Here is an 18421-nt window from a genome sequence, read left to right on the forward strand (position 1 = left end):
TGGGGACTAAGCACAAGCCCGCCCGTGCTTACCTTGCTCCAGGAGATCCGGTCCCTCTCGGGAGGGTAACAAGGGAAAGTGTTCAGTGCAGATCAGTGAGCAAGCACAAGCCCGCACGTGCTCACCTTGCTCCCGGAGACCCGGTCCCTCTCGGGAGGGTAACAAGGTAAGTGTTCCAGAATTCCTATTCTTCTCAAAGTTATCCATAATTTGTTATGATCCACATAGTTGAATGTTTTTGCATAGTCAATAGAACACAACTAAACATCTTTCTGGTATTTTATACTTTCAGCCAAGATCCATTTGGGATCAGCAATGATATGCCTTGTTCCATGTCCTCTTTTGAATCCAGCTTGCATTTCTGGAAGTTCCTTGTCAATATACTGTTGCAACTGTTTCTGAATTACCATCAGCAAGATATTACTTGCATGTGGTATTAATGATATTTTTCATTAATTTCCATATTCTGTTTGATCACCTTTTTCAGAATGGTACAAATATGGATCTCTTCCAGTCAGTTGGCCAGGCAGCAGTCTTCCAAATATCTTGACATAGACAAGTAAGTACCTCCAGCCTGTTATCCATTTGCTGAAACATCTCAATTCCTGGAGCCTTGTTTTTCTCCAATTCCTTCAGTGCAGTTTCGACTTCTTCCTTCAGTATCACTGGTTCTCGATCATGTTGTTTGGTGCCGTCAAGTCGTCTCTGACTCATAGTGTCCCTATGTACAGAGTGAAACACTGCCCGGTCCTGTGCCAGGTCCATGATCTCAACTATACCTGATCCCATTGTCATAGCCACTGTATAATGAAATGTGCAAAAACCTGTCATTAGAAAACCAAAGGGAAGAACACAATCAGCATTTCTCAAGCTGAAAGAATTGAAGAAAACATTCAAGCCTCATTGAATATGGCATATGATCACCTCCTAAAATAGATGAACATCAACCAATTCTTTTTGGTACAGTGAATCTGTGTGTTCCTTCAGTCTTCTTTTGATGTTTCCTGCATCATTTTGCCCATGGAATCTCTCAATATTGCAAATCAAGGCTTGAATTTTTTCTTCAGTTATTTCAGCTTGAGAAAAGCTGAGTGTTCTTCCCTTTTGGTTTTCTAACACCAGGTCTTTCCACTTTTCATTATGGTAATTGGCTTTGTCTTCTTGAGCTGTTCTTTTGAAATCTTTTGTTCAGTTCTTTTATATTGTCATTTCTTCCATCTGGTTTAGCTACTTTCTGTTCAAGAGCAAGTTTCAGAGTCTCTTTTGACATTCACTTTGGTCTTTTCTTCCCTTTCTGTCTTTTTAATAACCTTTTGCTTTCTTCATGGATGATGTTCTTGATGTCATGCCACAATTCATCTGGCTTTCGGTCACTGGTGTTCAATGCATCAATTCTATTCTTCAGAAAACCGAAACTGCCAATGAGTTGACTAGCAACCCCCATAGGTTTCTGAGGCAGTAAATCTTTACAGAAGTAGATTTCCCAGTCTTCCACCTGCAGAGTGGCTGGTGGGTTTGAAATGCCAACCTTCTAGCTAGTAATCAAATGCCTTAGGCACTATGCTACCAGAGCTCCTTCTATTCCTCAGATGATCTCTAAATTAAGGTGGGATAGGTTGGGCGATCTACTTCCGTAGTGATATCGCCTCAGACACCCAAGGAGGGGTCGCTATGAGTTGGGGCCTACTCGATGGCACTTAACAACAACAACAACATAATCAAGGTCATATTTTGGTTCTCATGGACTTGTTTTCATTTTCTTAAGCTTCAACTTGAACTTGCGTATGAGCAGATGATGATCTGTTCTGCAGTCAACCCCCAGTCTTGTTTTGGCTGAAGATATTGAGCATTTCCATTGCCTGTTTCCACAGATGTACTTGATCTGATTCCTGTGTATTCCATCTGGTGAGGCCCACATGTACAGCCACTCTCTATGTCGTTGAAAAAGGTATTTGCAATGAATAAGTCACTGGTCTTGCAAAATTCCATTATGTAATCTCCAGCATCAATTCTATCACCAAAGCCATATTTTCCAACTACTGGTGATTTTTCTTTGTTTCCAACTTTCGTGTTCCAATCACCAGTAATAAACAACACAGCTTGATTGAATGTTTGGTCAAAGACTGGAGAAGCTGGTAAAAATCTTCACTTTCCTCATCTTTGGCTTTGGTGGTTTGTGCGTAGATTTGAATAACAGTAGTGTTAACTGGTCTTCCTTGTAGGCCTATGGATGTTACCTATCACTGACAGCACTACCCTTCAGAATAGATCTTAAAACACTCTTTGTGACGATACATGCCATGCCATTCCTCTTCAATCTGTCATTCCTAGAATAGTAGATCATATGGTTGTCTGATTCAAAATTGCCAGAACCAGTCCATTTCAGCTCACTAATGCCTAGGATATGGATTTTTATGTGTGCCACTTCACTTTTGATAGCTTCCAATTTTCATAGATTCATATTTCAAACATCCCATGTTCTCATTATTAATAGATGTTTGCAGCTGTTTCTTCCCTTTTGAGTCATGCCCCATCAGCAAATGGAGGTCTTCAAAGCTTTACTCTATCCACCACACATCTGTCAGTCTGTCATACTGTGGTGGCTTATTTATTGCTCTGAGGCTGAAAGATATATGACACCAGTATTTCAAATACCAGCAGGGTCACCCATGGTGGAAGGGTTTCATAGGAGTTTCAGACTAAGATAGACTTGGAAGAAGGAAGAGACCATCCACTTTCAAAGTACTGGCCAGTGAAAACCTTATGAACAGTAGTGAAACAATGTCTGATATATTACTTGAAAACTTTATGAATTGCTCAGAAACACTGTCTGATATAGTGCCAGAAGATGAGCCTCTCAGATCAGAAGGCACTCATAGTATGCCTGGGGAAGAGCTGCCTCCTCAAAATTGTACTTAGTCACTAGATTTCACTTTGAAGACTAAGGTGTGCCTAACCCAAGCTATGGTATTTTCAATTGCCTCGAATGCATGTGAAAGCTGGACAATGTGTAAGACTGAAGAAGAACTGATGCAGTGCCAAAAGAATAAACAAATCAGTCTTAGATGAAATACAGCTGGAATGGTACTTAGTAGCAAGGATGGTGTGACTTTGTCTATTGTACCTGTTCATGTTGTTGAGAGAGACCATGGAGAAGGAGATTATGCTTGGAAAAGTGGATGGTCATTGAAAAAGAGGAAGACTCTCAACAAGATGGACTGAGAGAGTGGCCGCAACAATGGGCTCAAACACAGGAAGGACTAAAGGATGGCAGAGGACTGGGCAGTATTTTGTTCTGTTGTACACAGGGAAGCTATGAGTCGGAACCAACCTGACATCACCTAACAATAGTCACTCTGGGATATATTTGAATTCCCACTTAGACCTTTCTTCACTATTTTTGATCAAAGACTTCATAATATTAATTCAAAATATGATTTGTATATGCCTCCTTTATCCTGTCCCAAATAAATGTACCCAAAAGAAAAAAGCACACATCAACTATTACAACTTTATTTCACTTCTCCTTTTTTCTTCTCAAATCTAACTATCTTTTAGGGTCACTGTGGTAGGTAAGGCTGTGTGTCAACTTGTCTGGGCCTGATTTTGACTGGTTGGGCAGTTGGATGTAGTTATTCCCCAGGATGAGACTGGTAATCAACTATATGGTGGAATCTACTGTGAGCAGCTGAGTAGCTGCCTTAGGGATGTGGTCTGCTTCCAGAATAGGCAGCTTTGAGGAAGGCACAACTGGATCCTGCATTTGGCCGAGTCTATCGGCATCTGGCTGAGTCTTCATCTCAATGGCCTGCCATCTCAATGGTCTGCTGATCTTGGGACTGTTAATGGACATGAATTAGTGGCCTGCTGTGTTGCTTGACAATTTTGGGACTGTGCCATTTCACTTGTAGACCTTGGGTTTGTCAGCCACCACAGCCAGCAGCTACCTGAGTTAAGAGAAGCCTCCAGCTTCAGTGGGCAGAGAGCAAGTTGAAGCCCAAGATCAAGGGGCTTCCACTCAGCCCCTAGAGCCGGTATTTTGAACTCAGACTTCTAGCCTCCTAAACTTAAGAGAGTAAATCCTTGTTTGTTCAAGCCATCCCATTTGTGGTATTTTCTGTTAGAGCAGTATCAGAGGACTAAAACAGTCATAATTATTTTCTTCTACCCATTTGAGTTATTCTAAATCTTAAACGGTAAAACTCTTGGCAGAAAAAATGCATGTTTTGGTGGGGGGCCATATATTTATTATAGACTTTATTATAGTCATTGTGTCAAATGGGAAGATTTTATTAAACAGATAAATTATTCAGTCTACACCAAAATAAATTCATCAAAGTGCTTGAAAAATGTTAATTTTAAGTATAACATTACCAACATGAACCAATAAAACACTGAAAGAAGTATTATAATGGCAATATAAAGTATAAGAAGTATTGGCATGTACCACCATCTTCAAATAATTTTATGAACTATGATTTAAAAACAATCATTAAAGTTTGAGGGCTGACATACATTTTTAGCTTAAATATGCATATATCACCAACCCAAGAATACACAACGGATATATAAAACAAGGTATCTTTCTGTCATCACGTTGAAAATTACTTCCTAGTTCATATATATATATGTATATATACACATATACACCACACACACACACACACACATATATATACATATACGTTATATGTGTGCGTGTGTGTGTGTGTGTGTGTGTGTATATATATATATATATACGTATGTATGTATATAGAGTTATTTTGACATTCTAATATCCTTTTATAATCCCTCATCCTGAGCCATTTATACCAATGGTTTGTAACCATGCTGGCACTGGCGTTTGAGTTGTGTGGGGGACATTTTGATGGTTACAATGATAGGAGGTGAAACTGGAATTTAGTGTTTGGTGCCAGGAATGCTAAACATTTATTAACTACTGACACAGTCCCAAACAACTAAGAATTGTCTCACTCAAAAGACCAATAGCCCTGTTGAGAAACATGGCACCCATTGATGATGGCTGTGGGGAAAAAGATACCAGTGACTGACAAAGGGACCCAAAAAGTCACTAGAGATTAGAATTCCCAAGAACACAGGAATGAATAGCACTGGTAAGCAGCCTTCTGGGGAAATGGCAGAATTGGTGGCCTAAGTTTCAGCTTGCAGGGCTTTCATGACCTATCAAGCTCAAGGTAATAAAGGATCTACAACATTCAGCTCCTGCAGCTAACCCTTCTTCCAGGGTTTATGGTTCATAATGTAAGACCAAAAAAAAAAAAAAAACCTTTTAAAAATGGCATTCACCTAGATTTATTTCTATTGTAATTACATTATTTGTAAGAGTATAGAATTATGATGGGGCTGAGGCAGTATGAAATTTCCTGATATTATGATTTAAAATTTTTAATTACTCTTTAGAAGGAGACAAAAAGAAGGATTTTAGATTTCTGAGATTCAGCAAGGTTTACTCCAAAATCAACAGGGTGAGTTGAAGGGAAATGAAAATGAAGATGTGCTTTGTGTTACAATATCAAGGATTTTATTCCTTTTCGAAAAATTACTAGATTAAACTTTACAAAATTCTCCTCTTTCAAAATTATGATATAAATTAAGACACAAGTAAAAGTTCTAGAATCCTATTAAATAAATACTCTTTGAATATATATTCAAAATGTACCGATCTGTGGTTTGCAATTGGCTGATAACCTAAAGTTTGATGGTTTAAATCCAACAAGCAGCTCCACAGAAGAAAGGACTAGCAATCTGCTTCAGCAGAGATTTCAGCTACAGAAAATCCTATGGAGCAGTTCTACTCTGACACATACAGGGTCTACGTGAGTCAGAACAAACTCCCCAGGAATGGGTTATTTTATTGAATATGATAGTTTTAGAAATAATGTCCAGTAAATCAGATTTTAAACCCTGTGATTATAGTTTGATTTAGCACTCATGAAATATATATTCTAGCAAATTCAGAATATCTAAGGGAGATATGAGACAGACAGACATAGTTAGATGTATTTAATTTACCTTGTTTCTAATTGTTTTACACTAGAATGTAACTGCTGTAGGCGCCTATCTGATGCTTCCTCTCTTCCCTGGGCAGACATCATATCCTCCTCCTAGAAAATAAATAAACTGAAGGCTTATTATGAGTATATAAAATTCAGTATACCATTAAACAGCACAAAAACATAGTTCACATTATAAAGTTATGATGCTTCTAGAATTTTACTTTGTAAATTTAAAGACACAACATGACTTGAAACAAACCATGGGAGTACTAAAAAGGGGGAGTGGTGGGAGTTCCTCATCAACCTAGCATTAGGAAAACAATATTCAAAATAGCCATTGTATATAGATTTCTTCCAATATTTCAAACTATCTCTACAGTGCAAGTCTAAAAAAACAAGGCAGGGCTTTGTATGCAGGTAGTCTGCTTCTAGAATTTGCTCTGCCTTTCACTATTAACGAAATCATATATTTGTCTTCTGATACAGTGATGCTTAGAAATATATTAATACAATCCCTAAATTACCCCTATATTCCTAGAGTAAAATTTGCATGGCCATAAATTTTATCAGTATTTATCTCAGATGTTTGAATCCATTCACCCAGCCAAGAATGTCATAGGTGTGTTTATGTAATCTCTTATAAATGCCAATCTTAGGTCAATGTCATAAAATAAAATGACATTTATTTTTTTTTTAAGTTTTGTAACATTTATGTAACCTGGAAATTATTTCAGAAAGAAATAGATAAAACTACCTGTGATGCTCTCATTTAATTTCTATGCATAATTCCAGAGCTTTTTTCATGACCTATCAGGTGACCTTTATCAAGTTGAGGAAATTCTCTTCTGGTCTTAATTTGCGGAGAAACTTTATGATGGATGGGTGTGAAATACTGTCAAACGTCTTTTTGTTGTTGCTGCACCTATACAGGCAGTCCTAAGTTTTTTCCTCTTATATTGCTATTTTGTTGACAGGGTGAATTTCATTAATTTTCAGATATAATAAAACACTGCATTCCTGGAATAAACCATACTTGGTCATGATGTATATTTTATATATCGCAGAATTCAATTTGCTAATAATGTCAAGATTTTTTCGTCTGTGTTCATGAAGGATATTGGACTATTATTTTGATATGATGTTTTCACCTGGCTTTGGTTTTAGGCTAATATTAACTTCATAAAATGAGTAAGGAAGTGCTCCTTCCTCCTCTATTTTCAGAAACAGTTTGTAAAAGATTGGTGTGATTTCATCCACATATGCCTGATAGAACAGAACAGTGAAGCCATCTGGGCAAGAAGTTTTCTTCATTGGAAGGTTTCTAATTATGATTACAATTTCTTTAATTAATGTTGCTTTCTAGTTTTCAAATAATTTCTCCTCGGAAGGAAGGTTGGGCAATCTACTTCCATAGTGATACCACCTCGGAAACCCAAGGAGGGGTCATTATGAGTCAGGTATGACTCAACGGCAAATAACAACAACAACAAGAAGTATGAAACTTAAAGGAATTTGTCCATTTCATTCAAGCTGTCAAATGTAATGGAATGAAGTTCAAAATATTCCATGATTATCCTTTTAAATTCTATAGGTTCTGTAGCATTGTTTCTTCTTCCATTCATAATGTTGGTAATATGTCTTCTTTTTCTTAAAAAATTTAATTATATTTTTAAATCAATTTTACTGATAATTTTAAAGATCCAGCTTTTGGTTTCATTGATTTTTCTTTATTTAACTCATTTATTTTCTATTTTACTAATTTCTGTTCTTTTAAAAATTATTTATTTCCTTTTACTTTGAGTTTAATTGCTCTTCATGTTCTACCTTCATTTTCAATGTAGCTTTCTAGATTGGAAGATTAAGTCACTGATTTTAAACTTTCCTTTTTTCTAAAATAATTGGTGACTACTGCCATATAGTCAATTCCAATGCACAGTGACCCTTTAAGACAGAGTAGAACTGCCCCATAAGGATTCCAAAGCTATAAATCTTTACAGAAGTAGACTGCCTCATCTTTCTACCTCAGAGTGCCTAGTGGGTTCAAACTGCCAACCTTTTACTTAGCAGCCCGGTACTTTAACCAGAGTTCCTAATATACATAATTAGAAATATATATTACCTTCTAAATACTGTTTTAGATGTTTCTTACCAATTTTCATCTATTTGTGTTCATCATCATTCAATTGAAAATATTTTCTAAAACATTTTTGTAATTTATTTCTTAACGCAAGGCTTATTTAGAAGTTAGTTATTTAATTTCTAATATTTGAGGCTTTTCTTGATGTTTTGTTATTGTTAAATTCTAAATAATTTCATGTTCTGTAAGACTTCAATCTTTTAAAATCCATTAAGACTTTTTAAAGGCCCTGTTTATGGTCTATCTTGGTAAATCTTCTGTGGCATCTGGGGGAAAAAAAAAAAGCATACTTTGCAGCTCTAGTGGCATAGTGCCTAAGGCATTTGACTGCTAACAAGAAGGCTGGCAGTTCAAACCCACCAGCTACTCCTCAGAAGAAAGGTTGGGCAATCTACTTCTGTAGTGACACTGCCTCGGAAACCCAAGGAGGGGTCCCTATGAGTCAGATCCAACTCCATGGCAGTGGTTGTGTTTGTGTTTATTCAGATCTTCTATATTCTTATCGAGAGCTCTGGCTGCATAGTGCCTAAGGCACCTGACTGCTAACCAGAGGGCTGGCAGTTCAAACCCACCAGCCACTCCTTGGAAGGAAGAGTGGGCAATCTACTTCCATGGAGATACTACCTCGAAAACTCAAGGAGGGGTCGCTATGAGTTGCAATCAACTTGACAGCAGTGAGGTTCTTTTTCTGGTATATTCTTATTACATTTTCTTTAGGGGGTTGTCTATTGCTCTATCCAAGAACCCTGGTGATGCAGTGGTTAAGTGCTCAGCTGCTAACCCAAAAGATGGTGGATCAAACTCACCAGCCACTTTGTAGGAAAAAGAAGTGGCATATTAATTCTTTCAAGATTACAACCTAGGAAAACCTATGGGACAGTTCTACTCTGTCCTACAGGATCTCTATGAGTTGGGATCAACTTGATGGAAGTGCATTTGGGTTTGATATTGCTCTATCAAGTATTGAGAAAGGTACATTGAAGTCTCTAACTCCTATTGTGGATTTGTCTATTTTGTCAGGTTTGCCTTATATAATTTCAAACTCTGTTTCAAGCTCTATTATTAGACCCACATACATTTGTAATTTTTATATACTCCTGACATATATCTCTTTTTGTCTTAAAGTCTATTTTATTAGACATTAACATAAGACACTTCAGCTTTCTTATGCTTAATGTTTACATAGTGTGTGTGTGTGTGTGTATATATATATATATATATATATATATTTCCCTTTTCATTTTCAGTCTATTTGTGGCTTAGTATTTAAAGTGTTTCTGTTATATTGTTTTCTTGTTTTTAGGTGCTATCCAGTCAGCTATTACTCAGTGACCGTATGTAGAACAGAACAAAACAATGCCCAGTCATGAGCCATGCTCACAATCCTTGCCACAAACTCACACCTTCTATTTCTGAATACTTAAAATTTTTTTCCAGGAGACTTCTGGTGAGATGGAAACATTGTCAGACAAGCTACCTAGAGTCTCTACAATGAAGTAATGAGAAACCAAATGAAACAGATATAGATAATAATCCTGGAAACTTGTATTTCGAAGGAAAGGGTAAGAAGTGGCTCAAATACCAAGTAAAAGAAAAAACTAAATGAAAACAACTATCAAAGAGGGAAAATTTTCAACTGGTCTGACAGCTCAGCCATTTTGAATTTTTACAAGCAGCATTCTGATTGGAGCAACAACCTGATAATCGACACTGCTTGCGGAGGACTGCACAGGCATCCAAACTAGTCACAAGAAAAGGCGTGATGTTTCCCTTATTCCCCAAACCCTCCTGGTGACTAGAGGGCAACCATTTCCCACTCCCACCCAACTTCTAGATCAGCAGGAATTCTATCCCAGCCCAGCTGTCCTGCCCCCAGCTACCTTTTGGGAAGGCAAGGAACTTTTTCTGGGATGAAGTATCCTACCCCAGCCACGTTTTGGGCTAGCAGGAATTCCTTCTGGGACCAGATGCCCTGCTCTCACTTGCCTTTTGGGCCATCAGGAAAATCTTCCAGGTCCATGTGTCCTGAACCTAGATACCTTCTAGGCCAGCAGGAACTCATTCTGGGATCAGGCACCTTAATGCCAGCTGCCTTTAGGGCCAGACGGAACTCCTAGAATCAGTTGCGGTGCTCCAAACTGCCTCTTGGGTCAGCAGAACACCTTCTGGGACGTGGTACCCTGGCCTGAGCTGCCTTTAGGGCTGGCAGAAACTCCTTTTGGAACCAGGTGCCCTGTCTCCACTGCCTGCTCATCTAGCAGGAATACTATCCAGGTACCCTGCCTCCCCAGTTTTCTACTTTTTTTCAAAAAAATTTTTCTTCTTTCTTTTCTTTTTAGTTTATTTTTCTTTTCCTTGTCCCCTTTGTCCTTATTTTCATTTTTTTCTGTCCCTTGCTTTCCTTTTTTCATTTTATATTATTCTGTTTCTTTTACATCTCATTCCATCACCAAATTGTTTTTGTTTTTCACTTTGTCCCTCCCTTATTTTTTCTCCTTTTCTTTTTATTTACTTTTTCTCATTTTGTGATTGTTGCTACTTGTTTTTCCTCTAGTATTTTCTATTTGTTATGCTGTTTTTATTTTTCGTTCTCCTGTTTTTACTTTTTTTTCTGTTGTTGCTCTTTTGTGTGTGTGTGTGTGTGCTGCCCAGTGGGAATCAGCAACTATGCCCACACAACCCAAGAACATCCACACCTCCTGCAGCCCCACTGACTAGGCAAGGGCCACCACCTGCTTCTCACCAACTGATTAATGATAGAGGCCAACACAAGTTCAACCTGCCCTCGATTGCTCTACATGATCAGCTAACAGAGAACTGTGCACACATTCTTGTCCTCATCACACCCACTAGGACACAGGTGCTAAGGCCCTAAGTACTGCCAATCTAGCAGAGTAGCATATCAGCCTTACTCACTTGAATATATCAAAACAAAGCAAAAAAAAAAAAAACCTGGGCAAAACACATCAACATACATCTACCAATTAAATCCATTAAATGCACATACAACATCACAATGTCTCAGAAACAACAGATAATCACAGTTCACACAAAGAAAAAAGACAAAGTAGTACAAATAAGGTACCAACATACAGAGAAAGAAAATATCCCTGATGAAGAAATGACACTTGAACTACCTGAAAAGGCGTTCAAAAGAACTATATTCAGACACCTTCAATGGATCCAGAAACCAAAGAAAACACTGACAAAATAAAGGAAAACACAGAAAAAACTCTAGAAGAATTAAGGAAAACAATATAAGAATAAACTGACAAAAATAAATGGAAAATTAGAAGTCATACAAAAAGAGCAAATGGAAATCTAGACGTTGAATACTAAGATTTCAAAAATAGATAACACAATGAAAGGGCAAACAAGTAGAACTAAGTCAATGGAAGAAAGAATCAGTGGTATTGAAGACAAACCTCCCACTACTACTTACTTAGAGAATCAACCAGGAAAATATAAAATAAAAAAATAACAAAAAGAAAAAGTCTAAAATTTATATGGGACACCTTTAAGAGGAATAAGTTTTGTGTGATCAGATTTCCATAACAGGAAGAGACAATAAAACAAAACAAAAAAAACCAACAACAAACAAAAAATTGCCAAAGATTTGTTAGAAAATAACTGCCCTAATATGATAAAAGATGAGAAGATATCCATACAAGAAGTTCAATGAGTCCAAACAGGATAAGGCCCCAAAGAAAATCATAGCATAATCAAACTTCCAAAACCAAATACAAAGAATCCTAAAAACACCTCAAGAAAAAAAAAGTTACCTACAAAGGGCAACTAATAAGATTAAGCTCTGATTTCTCAGCGGAAACCATGCAGGCAAGAAGTCAATGAGATGGCATGTATAAAACTTTGAAAGAAAACAATTGTCAACCAAGAATTATATATCCAGCAAAACTTTCCCTAAAATATGATGGTGTAATTAAGACATTTCCAGATAAACCAAAATTAGGGGAATTTGTAAAACAGACAAAAATTAAAGGGATACTAAAGGGAATCCTTCGGGCAGAGAACTAGCAGCAGGAGATAACAGCCTGAGATTAAAACACGTGACAACTTCACCAAAAAACAAGATGTAGTATCCAAAATAAAACTAACTTACAAGACTGAAAATAAAGAAACAGTGATATCATTGTAGAGATGAGGACAACTATACAACTACAAAGCAAAAACAGAATGAACAGTGTAGTTACAGAACTTCCAAATGGAGAGGAAGTCAACATAATTTCAAGACAGAATAGACTGTTTTAAACTTGTGAAGAAAATAATATATTACAGGGTAACCAGAAGGCTGGTGGTCCAAACCCACCAGCCACTCCTCAGAAGGAACGTTGGGCAATCTACTTCCATAGTGATACTGTCTCGGCAACCCAAGGAGGGGTTGCTGTGAGTCGGGTCTGACTTGACGGCACATAACAAGAACAACCTCAAAGAAAACTCATAAACTTTTTCATCAAAATAGAGAAAATATTTAGTAAACACTAAAACAGTACCAACAAAGAAAAGATAAGAAAATCCATAATCAATACGAGATAGCACAGAAAATTACATGGAACAAAAAAATCAGCAGCATCACAAAAGAACATATAACAAAATGACAGCAATAAATTCACACTTGTCAGCAATTACACTGAACATAAATGGTTTAAAGGCACCAGTCAAGAGACAGAGAATTGCAGAATGGATAAGAAAACATGTCCCAACAATATGTTGTCTATAAGAGACACAAGTTAGACACAAAAAGAAAAACAGACTAAAAATCAGAGGTTGGAAAAAAAAAATCAAGCAAATGACAATCAAAAAAGAACTAGAGTGGAAATACTAATTTCTGATAAAATAGACTTTAAGGCAAAAGCCAGCCAAAGAGACAAGAAGGACATTATAAAATGATTAAACGGTCAATCAAATAAGAAGACATAACCATAATAAATATATACCCATCCAATGAAAGGGCTGCAAAATACATGAACTAAACTTCAACAGAATTGAAAAGAAAAATAAGTAACTCTACAATAACAGTACAAGATTTTAATATACTAGTTTCAATGAAGGCCAGCACTACTAGAAAGAAACTCAACAAAGACACAAGAATTGAAGAACACAATTAAATAACTTAACATTTTAGACATATACAGAACATTCACTCAATAACAGCAAACATATTTTTGACCAGTATATGTGGAACATTCTCCAGAAAAAAAAATGTTAGGCAACAAAGCCTCAATAAATTGAAAAATATTCAACACTGCACAGCACTTCTCCGACCATAATGTCATAAAATTAGAAATCAGCAATAGGAAGATTAGGGGAAAAAAAGCAAACACATAGAAACTTAACAACACCCTACTTAAAAACTACTGGGTGACAGAAGAAATAAAAAATGAATTTAAAAAATTCCTCCAATCAAATGAGAATGAAAACATAACGTATCAAAATCTTTGGGACACAGTAAAGTAGTGTTCAGGGGGCAATTTAAAGCAAGAAATGCACATATCAAAAGAGGCAAAATCTACATTTTAAACCAACATTTCTAACAATTAGAAAAAGAGCAGCAATAAGCTTATAGTTTCCAGAAGAAATAATAAAAATTTGCACAGATATAAATGAAACAGAAAACAGAAAAATAATGGAAAGAATCAACAAGACTGGAAGTTGGTTTTTGAAAAGAGTAATAAAATCGACAAAGCACTAGCAAATTAAACAAAAGAAAAGAATTATATGTAAATAACACATATAAGAAATGAAATGGGCAACATCACAACAGAACCAACCAAAATAAAAAGGATAACAGTATACCATGAAGAACTGTATTCCAACAAATTTGAAAGACTACAATAAATGGACAGATTTCTAGAGGCATACTACCTACCTAAACCAACACAGACAGAAAATTTGAAGGGACCCATAACAAAAGAAGAAATGGAACAGATCTTAAAAGCACTCCCAATAAAAAAAGTTCCGGCCCAGATGGTTTCACTGGAGAATTCTATCAAACATTCAGAGAAGAGCTGACACCAATTCTACCCAAACTATTCCAGAATATAGCAAAGGAGGGAATATTTCCAAATTGATTTTATGAACAGAGCATAACCCTGATATCAAAGCCAAAGACATCACTAAAACATAAAATTATAAACCAGTATCTGCCATGAACATAGCTACAAAAATTCTCAACAAAATCCCTAGCCAATGGAATCCAACAACATGTCAAAAACAATAATAATACATCATGACCAAGTGGGATTCATACCAAGTATGCAAGGATGGTGCAACATTGCAAAAACTATCAATGTAACCCATCACAAAAATAAAACAAAGGAGAAGAACCACATGATCATATCAATTGACAAGGAAAATGCACTGGACAATATTCAACACCTAATCTTGATAAATATATTGAACAAAATAGGAGAAGAATGGAAATTCCTCAATATAACTAAGGCCATAGATACAAAACCAATGACCAATGTTACTCTCAATGGAGAGTCTGTAAGCACTACCCCTATGAACAGAATAAGAATTCCATATATCACCACTCCTATTCAATATTGTATTGGAAGTCCCAGTAAGAGCAATAAGGCAAGACAGGGAAATAAAAGGCATCCAGATTGGCAAAGAAGAAGTTAAACTATCTCTACTTGCAGAAGATATGATCCTATACATAGAAAATCCCAAAGATTCAGCAAGAAAATTGCTGGACCTAATTGAAAGTTTCAGCGATGTGGCAGGATATAAGATCAATATACAAAAATCAGTAGGATTCTTTTACAATAATGAAGAGAACTCTGAATAGAAAATTGGGGAAACATACCATTTACAACAAACACCCAAAAGATGAAATACTTAGAAATAAATCTAACCAGAGACACAAAAGACCTATACAAAAAAAAAAAAAAAAAACCTATAAAACTACAACTATAAAACCCTACTACAAAAAACCAAAAGAGACCTACATAAATGGAAGACTCATTGATAAGAAGACTTAACATCATGAAAAATCAATACTGCCCAAAGCCATCCACAGATATAATATAATCCTGAACCAGATTCCATCATCATTCTTTAAAGAGATGGAAAAACTAATCACCAACTTTATATGAAAAGGAAAGAAACCCCAGAAAAGCAAAGCACTACTAAAGAAGCAGAACAAAGTAGGAGACCACACACTCCCTGACCTCAAAACTTACACAGTCACAGTAGTTAAAACAGCCTGATACTAGTACAATGACAGACACACAGACCAATGGAACAGAATTAAGAACTCAGAAGTAAATCCATCCACCTATGGAGAGCTGATCTTTGACAAAGAGCAGAAGCTCTTTAAATGGGGATGAGCTAGTCCTTTTAACAGATGCTACTAGCAAAACTGGATATCCACCTACAGAAAAATGAAACAGGATCCATATGTCACACCATATACATAAATGAATTCAAGTTGGTTCAAAGACCTGAATGTAAAGCCTAAAACTATAAGGACAAATAAAGAAAAAATAGGGACAAATGTAGGGGTCCTCATACATGGCATAAATACATTATTGAATGTAATTCAAAATGCACAAACACCAGAAGAAAAAACAGATGCTGGGAACTCCTAAAGATGAGACATGTATTCACATCAAAAGTTTTTACCAAAGGAGTAAAAAGAGAACCCACAGACTGGGAAAAAATCTTTAGCAACAACATATCGGACAAGGGGCTAATCTCTAAAATTTATAGAAAACTTTAAAACCTCAACAACAAAAAGAGAAATAATCCAATTTGAGCAAGCACTTCACCAAAGAATGCATTCAGGCTGCTAACAAGCACATGAAGAAATATTCTCAATCATTTGCCATTAGAGAGATACAATCCAAAACAACAATGGGATATCATCTCACCCCAGCAATAATAGCAAAGTTGAAAAAACAAGAAAACAACAAATTCTGGCAAGGATGTAGAGAGGCTGGAACACTTACACGCTATTGTTGGGACTGTAAAATGGTACAGACACTGGGGAAAATGGTATGGCACTTCCTTAAAAAGCTGGAAACATAAATACTGTATGATGCAGCAACCCCACTACTAGGTATATATCCTAGAGACATTAGAGCTGTGACATGAACAGATACATGCACACTCACGTTCATTGCAACAGTATTCATGATATCAAAAACACAGAAATAACCTATATGCCCATCAACAAATGAATGTATAAACAAACCATGGCACATACACACATGGAATACTATGCAACATTAAAGAACAACAATGAATCTGCAAAGCATCTCGTAACATGGATCAATCTAGAGGACACTGGACAAATATTACATGATACCACTATTGTAAAAAGTGAAGAAAAGGTTTTCACACAAAAAGAAGTATCACTTGATGGTTACCAGGGATAGGACAGGAAGGGAGGTTAAACCACTAACTAGAGGGTAGACACATATTAACTTGGTGAAACCAAAAAAAAAAAACCAAACTCACTGCCACTGAGTCAGATCTGACTCATAGCAACCCCTCCTTGGGTTTCCAAGGCAGTATCACTACAGAAGTAGATTGCCCAACCTTCCTTCTGAGGAGTGGCTAGTGAGTTTGAACTGCCCGCCTTCTGGTTAGCAGTCAAATGCTTTAGGCACTATACCACACCAGAGCTCCCTAACTTGGGTGAAGAAGAAGGCAAATACAGTAAGTACGAGGTTAGCACAAAATGATGAAGGAATGGAAGATGCTGGGAGTAGAAGAGTTAAAGGTAACAGAAATAAATACAAATTCATACACAATCCTGTAATGACAGTAATAACAATAATCAATAATCTAAAAATGGAAACGTAGAAAGATATGCAAGTTGAACAAATATGGGAAGGAGAATGGGACTATACCTACAATATGTGTAGGTTTGACAGAGGATGTTTCTACATATGTATTTACATATGTTGCAAACATATCCAGGAATGTAGTAAAGCATACAGGTGGCAAAGTCATAAAAATATCTTAGCTATAACTAAAAACCCTGAAGGAGTGAGTATTCCAGGCCTGGGGACCCAGGTCCACATTCAGGGAACATCAAGTTCAACTGGCAAAACACAGTCCACAAAGACTATGTTCTACATCTTACTTTGGTAAGTAATGACTGGGGTTTTAAAAGTTTGCCAGCGACCATTTAAGGTGAAATTATTGGTTTCTCCTCATCCAGAGCAAAGAAGAATGAAGAAAATAAAAGACAAATGGGAAAAAATTACTCCAAAAGACTGATGGACCATGAGAATCTCAGCCTCCACCATCCTGAGACCAGAAGAATTTGATAGTGCCCCACTACCACTACCAACTGCTCCGAAAGGGAACACATTATATGGTGCTGGATAGAGTGAGAGAAAAGTATGGAACAAAATTCAAAACAACAAAAAAAGACCTTGTTTCTGGTCAGATAGAGACTGGGGAAACCCAGAGCCTATGGCCCATAGGCAAGTTTTGAACCTGGACCTGAACTAATTCTTGTAGCTGAATTTTCAGTCAAACAATAGACAGGTCTTTAAGATAAACAATTAAATCTAGAAAGCTAGACATTCCTTAGAACAATCAACCATTTAAGATCAAAAGGGCAGCATTTGCTCAAAGTTCAGAAGGCAAGAAGGGTTAGGAGAGAAGGAGAAACGGAAACAAGAAACACAGGAAAGATGGGGAGGAGTGATGTTACACTGAGGGGACTGCAATCAATGACGTGAAACAAAATATGTGTGAATTTTGTTCTGTAAAGTTTCACCTAAAATACAACAAAAAGTTTTTTAAAACATACAAATTAAAATATATATGTCCAGTTTTAATAATTGTTGTCTATGGAAGTGTTCATGTAATCCTTTCCGAAATCTACCATTATTGAAAATCTATCATTAAATTTTTACAGATCAAAAAATAAGGATTAGGAAAGTTATATTGCTAGTAAGTGTCAGAGCAAAGATTTTTAATAGCTGGACTTTTATAAGGAGTTCTGGTGGCATAGTGCCTAAGGCATTTCACTGCTAACCAGAAGGCTGGCAGTTCAAATCCACCAGCCACTCCTTGGAAGGAAGGTTGGGAAAGCCTGATCTTCCCTTGACAGTCTACTGAAATTTCTCTATTACATGTGCAATAAATCAGTCTATTATGCCACTAAATATTTTAACAAATAACACAAAATATAGTACAAAACAAAGGGTAGTATTAATTGCTTTCCTTTCATCCATATAAACCAATTAATCAAAATTCGATCTTGTGTTAATTTGAATTTCAG

General features: G+C 36.5%; 1 protein-coding gene across 1 annotated transcript in view; it reads right to left on the reverse strand.

The window, feature by feature from the left end:
- SCLT1 (sodium channel and clathrin linker 1) overlaps positions 1-18421 on the reverse strand; it is a 346111-nt gene that overhangs the window by 220194 nt on the left and 107496 nt on the right. The window contains exon 11 of the mRNA XM_007952997.1: positions 6034-6125. Within this exon, the coding sequence (XP_007951188.1) occupies positions 6034-6125 (92 nt within the window). The remainder of the gene's footprint in view (positions 1-6033; positions 6126-18421) is intronic.

Source organism: Orycteropus afer, unplaced genomic scaffold, assembly GCF_000298275.1.
Source record: "Orycteropus afer afer isolate SDZICR_OR568_19922 unplaced genomic scaffold, OryAfe1.0 scaffold00367, whole genome shotgun sequence".
NCBI lineage: Eukaryota > Metazoa > Chordata > Mammalia > Tubulidentata > Orycteropodidae > Orycteropus > Orycteropus afer.